We start from the raw sequence: 20,584 nt of genomic DNA on the forward strand, positions 1-20,584 counted from the left end.
TTCTAAAATGTGAAATGTCTGATATGGCAAAAGTATATGATTCATTTGATTGACATCATGAGGGCTTTTTCATAAATATTTATTGTCCCAGAAGCCACAGTACCCTGTGGTGTTTACCAGCCACAGCTGATCTTGTCCAAGTAAAATTTAAATGGCCCCCGTGTCAACCGCGGCCCTCCCTCTGGCAGGCAGCAAAGGGGCGTTTGTGTGTCTTTGGTGATCAGAAGGCTGCTTCAGCTCAGGAGGGGTCTGCCTATCCTGTGACCACTAGGAAATGGTCCCGGCCTCGTGCTGACTTCCGTGTTTCCAATCTATATTCTGATATCCCCCCAAACAGTGTCATTCTGTCCACCCAGCTCTAGTCCTCTTCGATAAAAAGTATTTTGTCTAAGAGCTGGGCTACTTGACTAAGAGAACATCAGCGTATTTGGTATAAATGCAATTCTTAGAAATTAAGGTTGTCTTACTGATTCTTAGTTTTTAAATAAAGATACAGTGTATCGTGGAAATTAATACTTTATGTGGCAGTGTAACAGGCTGTACTTTCAGTATATTTTCCTGTTAGGTAAACTAGTATGCATATCTTATATTTTCCTACCCAACTGTCATTTTTAAAAGCGTAGTTAAAAATTGATGTCTTTTTTGTTTACTAAAAAAGCTGTTTTAAGAATGAGTCTGTGGCTGACCTTTCTGCAGAATTCAAATTTCAGGTTAAACATATGATGGTTGAGTGCCTGCAACTCGCCACGTTCTTTCCCTGTGTTATCACATTTAATCCTTTGAAGACAGTATTCCCATTTTGTAGATGAAGAAATAGACTCAGAGTGAGGGGTTGATTTATTTAAGGTTACACAGAGGACACAGGTCCTCTGATTCCAAATTCCATTTCTTTCCGCTCTCCTCTCTCTGAGGTTGCCTTACGGTGGCTGAGTGCCCTGATGGATAGGTGGTTACACAGGTAGGTAGGTGGGTAGATAGATAATGTGATTTTTGTGTGGTAGTTAAGAGCTAGGATTCTGAATCTCAGCTCTGCTCCTTCCTTGGGCAAACTACTTGATCTTTCTAAGATTTTTTCCTCATCTGCTTTCCTCAAAGGGTTGTTCCAAGAATAAGTGATGTAGGACATACAAAGCTGTTAGAAAACTACCTAGTATGTAGTAGGTGCTAAATAAATATTATCAGTAGTCAAAGTGGATAAGAGGTAAACTTTTAAAAGTAGAGCTGTAAAAAATGGATTATGTCCACCGTAACGACGTGAAAATGTGTATTCTTAAAGGTTCACTTGTGGCCCAGTCAGGTAGAGATTTAGACAATGAATAGGGTTGAAAGGTGTGGCATGGAACGAAAAAAGGAGAGAGGTTGACGTAAGACAACTTTTGCTTGATTTCTTGCTCTGCCACTGACTTGTTGGGTGATCATTGTCTCTGAGCCTAAATTTCTTCATCTGTAAATGGAGAAAATAGTATCTCCATGTAGGGTTGTTGTGAGGATTAAATTAGATAGCACTGACTGAGAAAGCACCTGCCATGTAGTAGATGTTTAAGAAATGGTAGAGTTTGTGTTTTCCCTTGTCTGAGTTCTTTTTTTTGTTCCCTAAAGGAAAATGTAAACTTAAATGCAGATGTCTTCATACCTATTTCAGTTACACGGTTGAGAGCTTTTAATATCAAAGGTAGTCAGGGTATCATTCTTAGGTTAAAAGGGCTATTTTGGGAGTGAATATGACTTTATCTTAAGTCACTGTTTGGTACATATAATTCCCAGGAAGGCAGAATGAATGAACAGCCTTTTCAAAAAACCCAGGGTTTTCTAGAGAAAATCTGTTTCCCAAATTCATGGGTTATATAGGCTTTCCACTTTAGAGTCAAAATCAAAATCTTCTTAATTGCCTACTCAGTGGCAGGTACTATATTGGATATATTACCTAACTTAATCCTCCTGTTACCAACCAGGGATCTTGGCCTTCCCCAATCAATAGAAGTTGACCAGAGGCCAGACAAGAAATTCAGGTGAGGCTTTATTGGGTCTCCTGCTGGAGCACGGGCGGGAGCGAGAGCAAACAACAGATTCCCTTGCTTGCTGGCTCCCTGAGTGGAGGCCCAGCTTGCTCCTTATACGGGGTGAGGGTAAGTGCGGGTCCAGGGGTCAGGCAGGAGGGCTGGCTTAGGTGTTTCGCCCACCCCTTAGGTGGGTGTGTGCAGGGGGCATGTGCAGTACCCTGCTGTTGCTCCCGACACCCTGTTTTTGCTCCAGGCTCTTCAAAAGTGGCAGTTGGGTTTTTTGCTCTCTTTGTATCTTTTGGGTCCAGAATTTGCCCCAACTGCGCATGCACGCAGTTAGTTTTAGTCCCATACAGTTTCTTTGTATTTTGTTGCTTGAGGAGAGGTGTGTCCAGGTGCAAGCATTGCAGCACTGCAGCAAAGGGTCCCAGGTCCCAGCCTGTCTCACTCCCAACAACTTGAGAGGTTGCCTCCATTAGCTCACGTTTCTCTGAAGACTGATACCAAGTAACAGACTTCTGTTGGTGATGGCAGGTATCTGACCAGCCAGATTGGTTTTGTATGTTCTATGAGGATAGAGTTTCTATTCTTATTTTTCCCTATTAAAATCTAACTTTTTATATTGTTTGGAAATCATTTAATCAGAAATTATTAGAACCAAAGTAGCTGTTGGGACAAAGCCTTGGCAGCCGGATGAGTTGCATTCCCATCCATTGCCTGTGTCCCCCTGCCCGGTTCTGACTTGTGTGTCTCCCGGGGCAGGGCCCTCGGAGCAGCTGCCCCCCGAGGCGTTCTCGCCGTCGGCCTGCATCGTGGAGTACGGCAAAGCCTTGGACATCAGCTACCTGCAGTACCTCTGGGAGGCCCACACCAACATCCTCCGCTGCACACGGGATTGCCACGTGTGGTCCGCCCTGTACGATGGGGACTCCCCCGACCCCGAGGCGCTTTGCCCGGCTCTGCTGGGCCCGCCCGAGGAGAGGGCTCCCAGCGCCACCTACCCTGTGCTCAGCCTCCCGCAGCAGGTCCCCGGAACGACGGGGCCCCAGCTGGCTCCCGGAAAGGAGAAGAGCCACACGGAGCTGGAGTGGGACGACAGCTACGACACCGGGATCTCCTCGGGGGTGGGTGGGGGCTGCCCTGGGCCGTATGAGGATGCAGAGAACTCGGGCCCCCCGGCCCCCGTGGATCCTCCCAGACACATCCGGGAGATGAAGAAGAACGCCATCCTGCTCTTCAAAGGGGCCTACATCGAAGAGTCCGACTTCCAGGATGACGTGATGGTGTACAGGTTGTGTGCTGAGAAGGATGCCGGTTCACGGCAGGATGCCGCGAGGCCCCCAACCCAAGCCCAGACCCAGGTCCAGGGTCCCCCCGTGAGCAACGGCCCCCTGCCCGGCCCTCAGCCAGAGACAGATTCAGAGGAGGAACATGGGAGGGACGATTCGGACGTGTTTCACGGTGTGTCCAAGGAACCAGAAGGAGAGAACGAGCCCGAAGTCGCCCTGGAATCAAGCCCCGAGTTAGCGGCCCCCAACCCCGAGGCAGAGCACGGTGCACGCCTGACAGTGACTAACCCCGAGGGTGAAGATTTCATTGCCCAGTATGACCAAATCATTAAAGAACTGGATTCCAGCACCGAGGGCTTGATGGAGCAGAATTTCTCCTCTCCTGATCCGTTGCTTCTTACAAAGGAGCCCGAAGAGGAGGAAAATGAGAGCAAAGGAGAAGAAGAAGAGGGGAAGAAGGAACCAGAAGGGGAGGGGGATGACTTTGACTCTTTCATAGCTGAGGCTCCTGCCGCAGAGACCCCGCCGTCCCCGTTTGGAGCGAGAGATGAGGCTGCCTTTGCCGGTCACCGTCCCGCGAGGACTCAGAGCACCCCATTCACAGGTGACGCTAATTGCTTTGTGGTTTCTGCTTTTGAAAGCGCTTGTACGTATTGCACCCGGAGAGTGAGGAAGGTGCAGGTAAGGAGCGTTATCAGTTTACCTACCAGAGGGGTGGAATATTTTTGTAAGCAGCAGGGAGGGGTGGTTTTATTTTTATCTTATTCTGTCGTTTGTTTTTTTTTCCCCCAGCAAATTAGAGGTTACATTTTGCCGTTGAGTAACTTCCCTTGATATGCCTTTGATAAAGTAGTAGGACTGACTAAACCACACAAGAAATCCAGTCTCATCATTTAATAGCCTCATTTCCTCTAGCCTAATTTATTTTTCTCCTTAGCATTTGCTTTTATGTGTATTTAAAAAAAAAAATTACAGTTTCCCCCACTGGCATGTGTGCTTCCTGAGGGCACAGGTTTTGGCTTGTTCTCTGCTCTATCCCTGGTGCTAAACAGTGGAGAGAGCACATAGTAGGTACTCAGAATACCCCTTGAATCAATGTGGCTGTGTACACACAGCAGAAGCCATTGGGGTTAGTCGTGCCTTTGCCTGGGCCTGGGAGCTCATTTCAGTTAATCACAAAATCTTCATCCAAAAATAAGTAGAGTAGACCCACATAAACTCATCACTGTGCTAAAGAGTGGCTGTGTTCCAGTGATAAACCCCTAACAGCAGGTAGAAATCGCGGACGAGGCAAAGGGGTAGGATGGGGTATCAGGTAAGTGGATTGAGGTTAGGAATTATGATAGAATTATTATGGTTAAATTATTACCCAAGTAAAATCGTCACTGAACTCAGGTATGGCTGCTCGCTGCTTCAAAGCCAGTACTTGTCGGTAGGAAAAGAAAGATTGCTGTATTCAGGAGGCCGGCAACCTGGGAAGAAGGTGGACTCGTGTCCAAAAGCCAATTCCCCAATGCCGATCAGGGGGCAAGAGCTTTTAAAGGGGAGCTTCAGGGGTGTATAGGCGGAGGGAGGGGGCTCCCTGCAGAAACAGCACAGTCAGCTCTGACAGTCATCTTGAAATGAGTCACGCAGTGGTCTGACCAGCATCGTCATCTCGATTGTTTTAAGTACAGTTACTCTTCAGTGCCAGGGTCGGTTTGTTCCCATTTCTCTGTGGCCCGTTCTTAGAGCTGCAGCAGCTTATGTCAGGGATACAGTCAGGTCATCGTGTAGTTCACTTCTTCCACCTGGTGAGGGTTTCAGTATCTACAAAACAGCTCAAAGGATATGGCTCAGAATATTCTCTACAGCCCTTGAGGAGGAACTAAAGGGCCTTGACTTGGTTCATGGCTAGACTGTTATTATTTTGTCTTGCTTGACTATTTTCCTTTGCTTTTTTAGTTTCTCATTTCTCTGATTAAATTTATTCTTTGGCTAAAATTTTTCTGCAGGCAAGAGGCAGGTGGAGGACATGGCGGGGGTGGGGGGAGGGGGTCTGTCCTGGGAAGGCCCCACAGGGTCCTGCTCTGTTACAAAATCTGAAATCTGCAAATCGTGGTACGGAGGGACCTGGCACAGAGGAGGGGTCCTCAGGCTCAGGGACAGCTGGGGTGGGACCCCTGAATGGTGTTCAGTTAGAGGAGAGGGTCCTAAGGAGCCAACATCTCAGCGGGACAGACTGGCCTTGCAGTCACGCCTGTGGGGACTCCTGGCTCTGGCGCTTCCAGCCATGTGGCCTTGGTGCCCTAACTCAGGGAGGACCAAATGTGATCCTGAGCTGGGGTGGTGGGCCGTGTCATGACTGTTACCACAGGCAGCCTCCAGCAGCCTCAGCTGAGGCTTGTCCTTCCCTGGCCAGCAGGGGGCAGCTCGGTGGGCGGAGAGCATGCTCCCGCCTCCGTGGATCACCCAAAATACACGAAGTCACAGCATCTTCGGGTCCAGCCAGGCAGGCTTAACGTGATCTCAAGGAGCTCTTCCGCCCTCCTCCAACTTTTATTCATCTGTCTACGGATGCCTGAAAATTTATTTAAACAGGGAGAAAGCTTTTAATTCCACAATTAAAAGGCTTGAGGTTCTAGCCGAGATAACATTTCAGTGTGAATGGGTTTTAATTAAAATTCAGTCAATCATAAGTAAAAAGGATTAGATAATCTGGCTCTTCCCAGTTGATAAGGGGAAGGGGGGAGAGCTTGGTGGGAGGAAGAGGGCAGAGTAGCCTAGCTCAGTCCCAACTCTGCCCTAGGGCTGCCGCATTTACTCTCCCCCAGCAGGAATCCTGCTTTGTCTGCAGTGTTCTCCAAGACATCAGGACTACCCACTGCTAATGAAGATTGTTCTTTAGAATGCCAGCCTATACAAGGAGCTTCATCCCTGGGCGATATGCAAATTGAGGACATAAAGTATAGCTTAGGGCAAAAAAAAAACCAAACTAATACACCACCTATAAAATAACATCAATAGTTTGAATATGATGCACCTGAACACCGCCAAAACATAACCTGAGATTTGGGTACGTATAGGTAATTTTAACTAAAACGTTGCCTGTTTCCTCCTTTGAAGCTTGTGCACAGCTTCAGGAAACGTCGTTTCTCTTTCCACGTTTGTGAACTTTGTAGTGTCTAAACTTCTGAGTTTGCTCTGCAGCATTTGCTTAACTTCCCTCTCTCCATGGAATCCTGATTTCCACTGAAATGAATTTGCTTCTCAGCAAAATCAAAGCATTGCATTTCATTTATCTAATTAATTTTATTTATTCATGAAGTCAGCAATCTTTTATTGATCCCCTAATAGTTGGCAGGTTCTGTGCTAGGTACCAAGGACACAAAAATGAAGGGATTTGTAGACTTTCAGAAGAGACGTCAATAAAGAACTATACTCTCTTAGTGAGAAATGTGTTAGTCATTGTATCCAAATCCTATGGGAGCCCTGTGTGGGGAGTGGGAAAGGCTTCACAGAGGAGGGGCACAGTGAACAGAAGCTTCTGGGTAAAAGGAGCTGAGAATGACAGTCCAGGCAGAGGAAACAACAGGCAAGGAAAAGGAGCCTGACAGCACATGGGGGTGACAAGGCATGGGTCTTGGGGGGTAGAGAGGAATCCACAAAATTGGTTGATGCCGGCCCAGGAGGGCCTTTGGGCCACGCTGAGGAATGGGGGCCTTGTGCTCCTGGCACTGAAGATGCCCTGGAATTATCAGAGTTGGCGAATGATGTGACCAGATCCGTGTTTGGAAAGGCCAGCCTTGGAGAGTGGGGAGAGAGCACTGGAGTGAGGAGAGGTTGGTGCCAGGAAGATCAAAGTAAGAGACTTGTCATCATAACAGGATTTGAAATGCACCAGTAATAATGTTTCTAGGAACATTTTCACAGCTGTGCGCACACGGATGTGCTGAGATGTGTACACAAAGATGTTCATTGCAGCGTTGTTTATAATAGAAAGAGACTAGAAATAACCTATATGTCCACCAGTAGGGGACTGTTTTGCTAATGCAACACCCATGGCAACCAAATATCTTGTGAATGAATGAGACAGTTCTGTGTGTGCTGATGTGGGACGGTCTCTGGGAGCTGTTATGCAGTGGAAAAGCAAGGGGCTGAACGGTGTGTAGACAGTGTTGTCATTTTATCATTTGTTTTAAAAAAAATACCAGGAGATAACACACACACACACACAGACCCTGGGAGGCAAGATAGTGTGTCAGTTAAGAGTCCTGGCACTGGAAACAGATGGTCTGAATTAAAATTGTGACTCCATTTCCTAACTGTGCACTTGGCATTCTGGTCATCTTTAAATGTGGATAAATAATAAGCACACTTTGTAGGGTTGTTGTGAATATTTAAGTAAGTTGATACTTTAAGAGTGCTTAGAACACTGCCTGGCACATAATAAGTGATTAATAAATGTTCTGAATGATAATTCAGTTATTAGTACTTATTACGTATGTGAAACATTTCTGGAAGAATACACTTGGATCTGTTAACATGGGTTGCCTCCAGGGAGGAGGCCTGTTCTTTATATTCCTATACTGCTTGAAGCAGAGAAATTTCAAATCATTTTAGTCTTTATTAAAATAGAAAAACCGTTGCTGAAGTCCAGACAAGAAATGAGGCGTCTCTGGCGTCAGGCAGAGAGGAGGTGGCGGTCCACGTTTGGGAGATGTTCCCGGGTGGACTCCGCAGAGCTGAGGGGCAGGGTGATGGCAGCTCCCCTTGGAGTCTGGGAGCTGGGGTGGGGGGCCACTGAGGCAGGGAAAAGAGGGCTTGAGGGGAGAGAAGGAAACGCCATAGTATTAGTTGTTCTGAAAATTCAGTATTTTATGGGTGCGGAATGTATCTGTCTTCCTGGATGAAAAGGGGAAAAAATACACCCGGCATCACCCCCCCACACCTGTAGCTTTCTGAATTGTAGCTGACTTTTCTCGTTTTCAGCGGCTTGCCAGTTTCCCCTAGCAACTGCATTTTGCTAAGGAGGTTTTTTTAAGTGCTAGAAAGCAACTAAGAATAAAACAGGAACTTGAAAGTGTTTAATATATGTTTCTTACTGCACAGCCTAAGAAGCTGTAAGTAACGTTGCTAGTGGATTATGATGACAATCTGCTGACCTTGACCTAATATTCTGTCGTTCAAGCGAGACAGCGATGACCCTGACTCTCACAGGGCGCGGGGGCAGGCTGGGCTTTTTCCTCCCTCTCAGTAGTGATGGACTGTAGACTTTCTCCCCTGCCGCTGCACCGTGCAGCTTTCGTTTTTGTAGGATGGCCAGGTGAGGCCAGCTCTAGTCTGGGCCTATGGCAGAGAAGCTGAGGCCTCCACTAAGGAGACAGGTTTTATAGGAGACTCTTTCCACCCAAGTATCACCTGATTCACCTGTCTCTACTCCTCTGGAAGGGAATAGATGCTGAGCCCCAGGGACTGCGGGGAAAGCCCGGGTCTGGGGTGAAGGAGTGAGGACAGCAGCAGCCTTCCCCTGTCTGCCTGGAAGACTAGAATTAAGAAGAGCTACCGGTGACATTTTCGGGGTTCTTGATGGAACCCCATCAAGTTGCTTTCAAAATGGGGTTCCAGTCCAGAGTTTCTGAATGTGTTTGGCAAACTCTCCCAGTTTTGTAAGCAAGGGCTCTCTATTCAAAGAATTCATTGACCTCCTGTGTCATGGAAAGTGACTCAGGAGCTCTGCCCCCGACCCCCAAGGATGGGGCAGTTGGGGCTAATCTCAGCACACAAAGGGAAAGTGTCTCTTCTGAGTTCCCAGGCCCCTAAGATGACATCCTCTGTGCTTGTGGCACCGGGAATATTGCCATTATCCTGTTACTTGCAGGTGCGGTGTGCTGTTCCCATTTCTCACAGACAGCTTCTGCTCTCTTACAAAAAGGGTTTAACTTTTCCGCTATCCAAGGCTTCTGAATGAAGCACTTCTTGTGATGAAGTATGTTTTCGTTAAACTCTTAGTAGTGTTGGTGAAATCCTCATAAGACATGCTTATTTATCAAGGGTTATGTGCGTTTGTCATAAATATGCCATGGTTTAGTGACATTATCAATAGCTCCACTGGGGGAAATAGAAAATTCTCATTGATTTTGTTTAATGGACCACTTTTACGGTGAAAATGGAAAACATCTTCAAGTAGTTTTAGTAATGCCAGATTTATTGTCTGGATTTTCCCTGTCTTCAGTGAACACAAACAGAAAGCATATTATTTTTCTAGTGACCCAGATTAGTCACAGCTTCTTTTTGCCTATTGTTGTTTTACAAACTGCTTTTATAGTGATAGGGATTTTCTTGTTTAAGGAACCTAGGACACACCAAACTCCAGCTCTCCAAACTGAGTCCCTTCTCTCCCTCTCATCCCCACCTCCCCCTGACAATTAAAGCATGGCTCTAAAATTACAGCCAAGCCCACCTTTACCTCTGATCTTCTCTTCTTCTGGTTCTTCCACATTGTGACACTGACAAGACAGAGTCTTTCTCAGGTGCTTTTGGGGGACAGACAGTCCCCCGTTCACAGTGCTGCTGTTTGGTAAACATAGTTATATGTGTTTGCTATTCTTTAACGACACGAAGATTTTTTTGTTACTAAAATTTTTTTTTTTTTTTTGCGGTACGCGGGCCTCTCACTGTTGTGGCCTCTCCCGTTGCGGAGCACAGGCTCCGGACGCGCAGGCTCAGCGGCCATGGCTCACGGGTCCAGCCGCTCCGCGGCATGTGGGATCTTCCCGGATCGGGGCACGAACCCGCGTCCCCTGCCTCGGCAGGCGGACTCTCAACCACTGCGCCACCGGGGAAGCCCTAAAACTTTGGATGGCCTCTGATGTTTGCAGGACGCCCTCCAGCACGCAGCATCACGGGGTGATAAATGCCATGTTTTTGAGCACTGACAGCCCCAGGAGACACAGAAATAGTATGAAAAGTATATTTTGATTTTAAAAATTAAATTATTGGTCATCTGTTTTTTTTAAAGGTCTGTGATAATTTTCAAAGTGTTAAAACTGCTCTGGGAGTCAAAATACTAGCTACCACGCCCGTGTTTCTGTTTTCTTTTCGTGGCGGTGGTGTGTCTTGTGGTTTGGTTTTGAGGCAGGAGGCGACCTGGCCGCGTCGGCTGCACTTGTCTGAATTCGGTTCGCACCCGGTGGCCCTGGCGGCTCCTCGGTTTTCGGGACAGATGGCCCGTGTCCCCAGCCAGCCCTGAAGCCTCGTGTCCTTCCACAGGCCCGTTCATCAGCGTGGTCCTGTCCAAGCTGGAGAACATGCTGGAGAACTCGCTGCACGTGAATTTGCTGCTCATCGGCATCATCACGCAGCTGGCCAGCTACCCGCAGCCCCTCTTGCGCTCCTTCCTGCTCAACACCAACATGGTCTTCCAGCCCAGCGTGCGCTCCCTCTACCAGGTACCGCCCTGCCCCACCCCGTTCTCATTCATTTGCTCTCCTGCCCCTTCTGTTACCTATTATGCTGGTTGTGTTGATTTGTCTAGACAAACTGCGAAGCTTTAGAAGCTTCGTTTGGTTTGACGTTTCGAGAGGGTCCTCCCCAGAACACCCAGGCAGTTAAAACCCTGCGGCGGGGCCTCTGCCTGACAGATGTCCTGATGCAGGGTGGAAGTCTGTGCTGAGGCGGTAGCGTCATTAGCGCTGCTTTTGACAGGTCCTCGCATCTGTGAAAAACAAGATTGAGCAGTTCGCCTCTGGGGAGAGAGACTTCCCGGGCCTCCTCATCCAAGCCCAGCAGTACCTGCTCTTCCGCGTGGACCTGTCCGACCCGAGCCCTGAGGCACCCACCAAAGGTCAGCCGCTCTTCCCTTTCCCCAGCTTCCCGACTTGGAATCACAGGTGCTGCCTCAGCTCCTGGACCCTAAAAGCATCTAAATAGATCTCCATTTTTAAGCAGCAGGGAAGAGCCTCCCCTGAGCGTCCTTAAACCCAAAGGAAAGTCTACCCTGCCGCACCCGGCCCGGTCCCAGTTTGGAGGGTCTAGCGGGGCATTTGCTTTCCTAACCGAGTAGTGCAGGGCAGGAGTGATGTGGGGACTGCCGCTAGAATAAATAACTTAGCACGTGTGGGCCAGAAGGGAGCGTTATGTGCACACCCTGAGCCGTTTTTTTGGCCGGTCCTACCCTAAGGAGGGCATCCGTTCTCTTTATTATGTTTCCAGATACTCTCGGGCCCCAAATGAATGTGCTTTAGGCTCTGGAAGGTAAAAACCACTCCCTTGGAGCAGTAAAGAGCAGTAAAGTTTATGCACCCCTTAGCCCTCCTGAGAGCACCTTCCATCGGCTCAGGAGGCCTGGCCAAGTGGGCGGGGGGCGGGGGGTGGCCGCCGACCCGGAGCCTGAGGACCCTGCCGGCGGCCAGGCCTGGGGACGGGGCTGCCTGGCCTCGGGTGGGCTCTGCTAGCGCAGGTTTGACGCCAGCTGTCTCCTGAGCTGTGGCCTCAGCCTTGGTGAGAGGGCAGGCCAGGGAACGGCCCACGTTGCACTGGCTTTCGCTCATCTCCCCTGGACAAGCCAGGCTTCTTTGTGGCAGGTGAACAGTGGAGAGAGCAGGGCTCTTGGTCCGGGGCTAAAGCATGTGATCGGAAACACGATTTGGAGTGAGAGGCAGAAGTGTAACTTGGGGCAGTGTTAAACCTTTGAGGGAAGCTGAAAAAACCCCAGCCCTGTGAAGGCATGACCTTGCCTCTGTGTAGCTGTTTGATCTCGGCCACTTGGCCTCACTGGGCTTCGTGCTCCTCGACTTTTTTTTTTTTTTGCGGTACACGGGCCTCTCACTGTTGTGGCCTCTCCCGTTGCGGAGCACAGGCTCTGGACGCGCAAGTTCAGTGGCCATGGCTCACGGGCCCAGCCACTCCACGGCATGTGGGATCTTCCCGCACCAGGGCACGAACCCGCGTCCCCCGCATCGGCAGGCGGACTCTCAACCACTGCGCCACCCGGGAAGCCCTTTTTTAATTTTATTTTATTTATTTATTTTTGGCTGCATTGGGTCTTCACTGCTGTGTGCGGACTTTCTCTAGTTGCATCGAGCGGGGGCTACCCTTCGTTGCAGTGTGCGGGCTTCTCATTCGGCGGCTTCTCTTGTCGCAGAGCACGGGCTCTAGGTGCGTGGGCTTCAGTAACTGTGGCACGCGAGCTCAGTAGTTGTGGTGCACAGGCTTAGTTGCTCCGTGGCATGTGGGATCTTCCCGGACCAGGGCTCGAACCCGTGTCCCCTGCATTGGCAGGCGGATTCTTAACCACTGTGCCACCAGGGAAGTCTCTCCTCGACTCTTAAGTGAAGGGTTTGTCTTCCATCTCTCGAGTCCTTTCTGGCTGTAGGACTCGGGGTGTGAAGGGCATTAGGACACCGCAAGGCACACTTTGAAAGAAAGGGGGGCCCTGTGTCACTGGTGAAATGAGGGGCAGCTTCTAGCCTTGGCCCTGGATGAGAGCAGGCGGGCCATCTCTGGAGGGGAGGAGCGCCCACGTCTGTGGGAAGGTGGCCTGCGGGCCCCACGTGGCCTCTCCTAGCCCCGTGGACAGTCGGCCTGTTGGCTTGTCCCTTCTGAGCAGGGAGCAGGCTGTGTGACTCACCCTGCGAGAGGCAGTGCCTCAGCTAGCTTTTGCACGTAACAGACTACCACAAAAGCTCAGGGGCTCAAGACAAAGCCATCATGTGTGCTCTTGAGTCTGTGTGGTTGCCTGGGTGATCTGCTGGCCCGGGCGGGCATGGCTGATGCTGGCAGGACTCGCTCGGGGGCTGCCGTCAGTGGGCGGCTGGGCATCCGGGATGGCCCGGCTCACAGGGGTGGCTGCTGGCCGTGGTGATGGGGGTCCGCGTTTCTCGTCATCCAGCAGGTTAGCCCTGGCTTGGCAGCTTCATGGCTGTAGGGTTGCAAGAGTGAGAGCATGAGCACACGCAGTCTCTTGAGGCACCAGCTCGGGACTCCACTGGGTCGATTCTGCTGTATTCTGTTGGCCAAACCACTGGTCAGCCCAGGTGCAGGAGTGGAGCAGACCCCCCACCTCTTGATGGGAAGAGCTGCAAGGGATTATGGCAGTTCTTGCAGTCTTCCAGACAGAAGGTGACTTGCGTCTCCCCACACTGCACTCTGGGCTTGGTCTTCACTTGTATCTTGCAGTTTGTAAAGTGCTTTCCCCGACAGTTGTACTTTTCAAACAGCACTGTGCAATGGGCAAGAAAGGTGCTGTTAGCTTCATTTTCATAGAAGGAAGCTGAAGTTAGAGGCCCGGGTGGTCAGCCAGGATCACTAAGCTCGGGTGCCTACACACCCTGACCAGCCTTCTTGACCTGCATGATCCAGGTGAGCATGCCTTGTGCTCTGTCCTGGCCTCACACTGATGGTGGCGGCTGCCAGATATGTGCCCAGGGGGGACTTGTTCCCACTGCGTAAGGTGGTCAGTTAGGCAGCTGTGGGGGATGATTTCCAAGGTCTGTGACTCTCAGGGGACATTGACTTGTAGAAAGCTACTCTCAGGATCGAAGACTTCTGTTTGATGGAATTTTTCAGATTAACCTCCTAACTTCGTTCAGGTTAGCAAAGGGACACCCTCCCCTCAACTTCAAAAATCTCTCAACTCACAGAATGACGAAGGTCTCCGTCCCGTTGTACAAAGCTGAAGCCTTGCGTGTGATGTGATTGCCTATAAATGAGATGAATCTGGGAGCCCTATTCTCACCAGGACACAGAGCAATGAGTGATTAGAATCCTGTAAGAGGCCACATACTGGGGTGTCCATGTCCGTGCGCTGTGCGCCTTGTCTGATGCCGCTGACAGGGAGGTGAGGGGTAACGGATTTCTCTCCTAACTTCTCAAGCCTTCCCAGTAGTATCTTGAAAACCCTTTGTTGTGGCTTTTCAGACCCAGTGCAACATTTCGGGAAACCACTCCCGGTTCTGACGTTTACTTATACTTCCCTCCTCCCTGCCTCTGCTCCGGGCGCTGCAGCCGTGCCCTGGGCCCTTTTACGATGGACGCCCGCAGCCCGAGCTGCTCCGTCACGCAGGCCCTGGTGAAACCAGCCTAACGCTTCCAAAAGAAGGAGGAGTCCGGGTGGACTTCCTGTGCTCCTGTCACATTGTCACTCTTGAGACTATTGGTCTCTGAGGCTCAGCTACTTGCCAGTCTTTTCATTTTCCCCTCAAACCACAGAGGTGGTATTTTCTAGTATTTAGCTGTATTCAGAGCCCTTTCACTGATCTCTAATTCTAGAAGGGGACCAGGTAGGTATTATCTCCATCTTGTGGAAAAGGAAACTGAGACGTTGTATGATTAGCTAGTTGCCAGGCAGGGACCATAACTCGGGTCTCCTTGTTTTTGAGTTGAGTCTGACTCACGGAAGGGCCAGTCCCACGCTGACGGGACAGAACCACCACCAGGACTTCCCTGCTGGCCCTCCGTCTCCCTCCCTGGGCTCCCGCCTGCCTTCATTAGCGAAGACAGTGTTGATTCTTAGATTCAAGCTAGGTAAATGAGCCTAAGCGATGACGCTTTTTAAATTCATGGATCGAGCTAGATAAATGATCCACAAAAGCCCTTCTGGGGGAAAAGAGGAGTGAATTTGAAAGAGGAAGACGGGAGATGAGGAAATGAACCAGCTCCAGTAAGATCAGGTATAGGGAGGACCTGACATTGGTCGGTCCCTTCCCTCGTTCATTCAGCAAATGTTTATTAGCTTCTTCTGTGGATGAGGAAGCGTGTTAGGGGCCATGAGGGACACGTCGTTTAGGGGCTCAGCTCTCAGAAACCTGGAAGTCTGGTAGAGGAGAAAGAGCATAAACAGCGACGCAAGTCTGAAGGGCACTGCAAGCCCCAGTTGGTAAATAAAATGAGTGGGAGGCTAGAGCAGGGGATCACTTCCAGGGCAGGAAATGGGAGTGGTCTGTAAAGTCAGTGACGGCTGAGTTGACGGTGGTGTGATGGCTGACACTTACCAAGAGGTCCTTGTGTACATCATACCTATTGACTCACTTAATCCTTACAGCCGTGAGATTTTGACAGATGAGGACATTAAGTACAGAGAGGTAAAGCAACTTGCCTGGTGTCACTCAGCCAGTAAGTGGCAGAGTCTAAGCCTGGTGAGGTTTAGGTGTGCAGACACGGGCAAGGGAATGCCAGGTGGGGGAACCAGCACGAGCAGTGTGGCTCTGGGGCTGGTGCCCGGAGTGTCCCATCCCCTGCGGCATCAGCCCAGCTTCCTCAGTGAGCCTCGCTGGGCCCTTTGGAGAGCCGGGTGCCGCAGTGCTGGAGGGCTGGGGTGGAGATACTCAGGCGTGGTCCCCCAAGGGTGGCAGTGTGCTCAGGGAGGTCAACACTTTCGTCCTCACTCTGTTGTCAAGACATATTGTGAGTTTCTGCTGAAAGGTAGCAGCAGATTCTCAACAACTTCTCCAGTTCTTTATGGCATGAACTGTGATAAGCTTTAATCTAAAAGGATATTTGAAGCAGTAAAGCGGAAGTTTTTTTTTTAACACTAACGACGATAGTAGTGAGATGTGGAAAGTACTATAAATGTCAAGAATTTTTAGTACCACAGTTAAGCGACACTCTGAGAAGAGTGTTGAAAAATGGGACTGAATTCTAAAAAGCAGCCAAAATAATGAAGAGCTTGAATATAATGATTTATAAGGAGTAATGAGTCTGTTTGAGTCGGGGGCAGAAGAAGGCATAAATAATTCCTGTCAATGTGAAGGCCGGAGAGCTTCAGGAATTAAATAGTTGGGAAAGTTGAAACATTTTAATTGGTAAAACTGATTTGATATGAAAATGCAAATCACTTGGGTATGTTGAAGTTTGGTTCATATCATCTTAGACCTACATTTTTGAAACTGAAATGGAAACTCCTGGAAACCTTCCTTGAATGGAAGGTCCAAGCCACTTGCTGCCACGAGCTGCCCACGGTGGTGGGAAGTTCCCAGTCTGGTCTTATCAGCACCCAGCTTCCTCTCCGTTATTTCCAGCCTTTAAAAGCCTTCTTCCATTCTATTCTCCACAAAGGCTGGAAGTCCTGGCCAGAAGGGGCTGGCGGTCAGCAGGGAGCCCAGGAGGCTGGAGCCTGGGCTGCGGACGGCAGGGTGTGGTGTGTATAACCCAGGTGGCCTCCTGCAGCTCTGCCGGGTGGTCAGGGCTCAGCTGGCAAAGGGCGGACGGTCACCCCGACCCTGGGAGGCCGGGAGAACAGGTGGAGCCCCTGGACACCCCTAAATAACCGTCGCAGTGACCTGTGTCCTCACTTGGTTGAAGCGGCCGCAGGACGTGACTTTTTCCTTCTCCCCCCTCGCCAGGCCCTGGGCGGGGAGGGTTCTTGATAAACCTATATTCTTGCCACAGTTTCTACATGAAGGCCCTCCTACAGGATTTGGGATCAAACTCTCATGTCACATGCCCAGTGCTGGAGCTGATCTGGGCAGATCCGTGTGTCTCAGAGTGGTGTGAGGGGGTGACTGGGGGCCGTGTCTTGAGGCTCCAGTCAGAGCGGGAGCTGAACTCGCACGAGACACTCCACTCCACACCCCCCAACACACACACTTCATTTAAGGGGTGGGCGGAAAGGGCTCTGGAGGATCACCATGGCTGTCTTCCTTCTAGTTTCAGATCCCGTTCAGGACGCCTCCAGGACAGGGAGCGGCCGGAGTTTTCTGGATGGCCCCCCACGAGTGCTTCAGCCCTTCCTGACAAACAGAGCCAAGGTGGCCGGGGTGCCCCCCAGCCTGCCCCCGCCCGTGCGGGACACCATGCTGGCGGCCGCCCTCTTCCCCGAGTTCCTGAAGGAGCTGGCTGCCTTGGCCCAGGAACACTCCATTCTCTGCTGCAAGATCCTGGGCGACTCGGATGACAGCTACTGTTAGCTTTTTCTTTTCAAATAGAGTTTCTTGTTTTTTTAAGGTTTTAGTGCCGTGACTGAACGTTAAATGCAAAGCTGCTTACAGACACCTCTACTTTGAGACTTCCTGACGATACTTGATACGTGGGGAGGGGGGTTTTCTGGGTGCCTCCTCTCGCCAGCCGGATCTTCCCACCTTGTAGCCCCTAGAATCTAAGTCTTGGCTCAGTTTTTCCTCCTCAGAGTTCTTGGTCCTTAGTCTCCCATCCCTCGGAGTCACTCAGCTTGCAGCTTAGATCACACCCAGCGAACACCGGGAGGCAGTGATTTCTGGAGGTGTCCACCTCAGAAGGCCCTTCAACAGCACGTAAGAACGCACACCTGCCCCTGTGGCCTTCTGCGTCGTGGCTTCCGTCTTCTTATTAGGAGAAGAATAAAGATGGAGCCCTTCTTGCCTCCGTCACACAAGCACACAGCATCCGTCCCTTTGTATTTTACTTCCAAGACTTGTATTCCGCCCGACACGTGTTGCCTTACAGCGCAGGCAAATCCACTGGTCTCAGCTCTCTGCCTGGGAAGTCAGATGTAGTTGGAGAGAATTTGGAATGCAGGGAAACGTTCTTGTTGCTCCAGAGCTTTCTTTGCTCAGTATATCACTACCTAAACACTGAAAATAGCCTTATTTTAGTAAGATTTGCACAAGATGAACTATGCCTATGCAAAATGTTACTCTGGCTTTTAGGACTTTGATTGGTGTGAACAAAGCGTGGTATATGCTTATGTAAGAAGACAGCCATCATTATTTTTTTAAGTGTTTTATGAAAAACAAACTGGTTCGTCTGTGACACTGTCTCATAGTGGGTTTTTTTGGAGGGGTATGGTGTGGGGGAAAGGATAAAAGTAAACTAAATACAATCTGTACAAACCTTGGTAATTATTATTTTAAAATCTGTTTGCTTTTTCTAATATGTTGCACTTTGTGGAGAAACAGGAACTGTACAGCCACTTAGGGAACCAGGATGTAAAGGCAAACAGGTCGCAGGGAGCCCCGCCAAGCCAAGTGCCTGCTGGGGCCTCACTCCACACAGAAACGCTACCTTCTGAGTAATGGGGTTCATCACGAGGCCCCACCGTGATGTATTAGTGCTTCTCTGCTCTGCAGCCTGCTCTGCCAGGTGTAATTATACTTAGAGCCATGGTCTTCCTACCACAGACAGAGGGGCAAACACAAAATAATTGTGGGCTAAAAAAGAACGAGACAATAAACGACTGATATGCATGGATATTAGATTCCACTCTCCTGTACTGTGGGCAGGTGAGAAGCACGTAAGCAGGGTGACCCCCCCCCCCCCCACACACACACACCCGGTTTGGAAGGAAATTGGAAGCCCCGGGTCTCTATTCTTTCTGTGGGCATCTTGCTGAGCCCCGGGGGTGGTCACAGGGCTGGTGGTGGTGCCTCAGGAGCACTGGTTTGGTTTTAATCAATCAGGCCCTAGTACAGGAAGGGCGTGGAGGAGAGACGCACATCTGAGACGCTGCAGAGCCGAGGCTGCCTTTTGTGTTTCAGGGATTTTGAAGCGAGTGAGCCAGTCCTGGAATGAAGCCTCAGGAGCTCTGGCCGGGGCTGGATGGCTCTCAGGAGTCCTGCTTCGCGGTGCTTGCAAGTCTAGGCAAGGAACCAAAGATAGTGATTCGTTGTACATTTCTGACTCCAAACTTGTCTGTCTTGAAAGATGGTTTGCCCGGCTGCGGTGCAGCAGCCAGAATGTGCGAGGCCCAGCGGACTGGCCTGCTCTTGGCTTCCCGACATCCACTTGCACTTGCATAAGTGTCTCTACTGGAAAAGTCAGTGGCTCAGAGGTGGAGAGAGAGGAACAGAAGATGAGTTTCAGCTGTAATGTATTATCCTCCAACTTTGCTTTGCACAAGTATGTATCTTCCAGTTTGGACTCACCAGGTACATAGGAAGCTAAAGTCACGTCTGAGAGCCGTATTCTTCAGCTTTCTGGTCTGATTTCCACATCTCTCCATTATCTGGTGATGGTGTCGATTCTTCTCCTTGAGTCCATGTTGCTCTATTATAGAAAACCACAGTCCCCTTTGTGGAAGGCATCATCTGGGAAAGAGTATTTTTTTAAGTAGGTACTTATAAAAAAAGTAGATTTGCTTTAAAGGAGGACAGAGATGACCGGTGTGGGGTGAGAGGCAGGAAAATTAACTAACTCACTCCCATGGTGGGGTGCTGGTAGCAAACCCACATGACAACCCAACCTATTTGGAGGTGGACGCTGGTTCAGGTTTCTGAAACCCCTGCAGCCCTCCACCAGAGTACTGAGTCCAGCGTTTCTCAAAATGAAGTCAGAAAATGGGCCTGGAAATATATTCTAGGGAACTGGTAGACCCATGCAGTTGAGGGGAACAGCCAGGTGGGTTAGGTTAAGGATGGTTTGGGGGTGGTGTGGACATGCGAGAGGGAACACAGCAGAGACCGGAAGCTAAAATAGGAGAAGAACAAATCCTGGGGGGTTTGGAGGAATGAACATTGATCTAGGCAGATAGGAAGATACTGAACAGCAGGGGGTGGCGATGGGAATTCCTTGATGGGAAATATCTCGGTAATGAAGTAGAATGTTCTAGTCATAAAGTAATAGGTGACACCCTTAGAAATCTCTTTTGCGATGAGTTTGGGGAAGGATTTTGAACGATACTTGGCATGCTTTAAAATGTGCCAGTGCGTGGATGCCTTTGCACGCGACAGGCCCCCAGGACTCAGTGGACAGGGGCTTTGGTGCAGCCCCTGAGGTTGGCGTCGCTGTGTCGAGCCTGGTGGCCCCGGGCAGCGGAGGTGAGTCACGGGTTCCTGGAGCATCACATCCTTCACCTTGATTCATAACTCAGAGTCTGACGTAAAGTTCTAGGTGGAGTGGATTTTGTGCTTCAAAATATAGGAGAGCACTGGGATACTTAAAACTGATTTTTGGAAGTGGCCAAATGTTTAAAAACGTTTGTTTTTAAAATTTTAAAGCGATTCCAGATCGAGTTTAGCCTAAAATACAGTTTTATGGAGTGAATTACAGATTCCCAGACATGAAATGGGAATGCTGGAGTAACCAATCAGAGATGTGGTTTTATTAGTAGGTACACTTCCTTTCCTTCCCCGGTATTTAGAGGAATTGTGAAATGGTCCCCATTTGACTTAGTAAAATACGTTGACGAGCTGGGGTTGGAATCGATGCCTCTGTCACGTGTAGGGAGGACGCATTCACTTCTTCCGCGGGTCCTCAGGGGTACCTTTTCCTCATCAAGTGGCTTTTACTTAGGTCTGATGCAGTTGTTGATTTTCAGTCCATTAAGACATCCTGGCTCCAGGGTGTTGTCAGGAGAGCATCCTCTTATGAGCAGAATCTAGAGACAGGATACGTGACCGTTCA

General features: G+C 49.7%; 2 protein-coding genes across 5 annotated transcripts in view; one reads left to right on the top strand and one right to left on the bottom strand.

Moving 5' to 3' along the window:
* FAM160A1 (family with sequence similarity 160 member A1) overlaps positions 1-17,220 on the top strand; it is a 277,730-nt gene extending 260,510 nt beyond the window's left edge. For 3 of the 4 annotated variants that reach the window (XM_029234817.1, XM_029234820.1, XM_029234819.1), the window contains 4 exons: positions 2,763-3,893; positions 10,541-10,719; positions 10,976-11,114; positions 16,916-17,220. In XM_029234817.1, coding sequence (XP_029090650.1) covers positions 2,763-3,893; positions 10,541-10,719; positions 10,976-11,114; positions 16,916-17,175 — 1,709 coding nt within the window. In that variant the 3' untranslated portion in view covers positions 17,176-17,220. The remainder of the gene's footprint in view (positions 1-2,762; positions 3,894-10,540; positions 10,720-10,975; positions 11,115-16,915) is intronic. The other variant, XM_029234818.1, reaches the window with a different exon arrangement.
* A 2,820-nt stretch (positions 17,221-20,040) lies between these two features.
* The window catches only part of GATB (glutamyl-tRNA amidotransferase subunit B), a 77,908-nt gene continuing 77,364 nt past the window's right edge, over positions 20,041-20,584 (bottom strand). The window contains exon 15 of the transcript XR_003795537.1: positions 20,041-20,558. The gene's annotated coding sequence lies outside the window, so the exon portion shown is untranslated. The remainder of the gene's footprint in view (positions 20,559-20,584) is intronic.

The sequence above is a fragment of the Monodon monoceros genome, unplaced genomic scaffold (assembly GCF_005190385.1).
Source record: "Monodon monoceros isolate NGI ecotype Baffin Bay Population unplaced genomic scaffold, NGI_Narwhal_1 Super_Scaffold_20, whole genome shotgun sequence".
NCBI classification, from domain to species: domain Eukaryota; kingdom Metazoa; phylum Chordata; class Mammalia; order Artiodactyla; family Monodontidae; genus Monodon; species Monodon monoceros.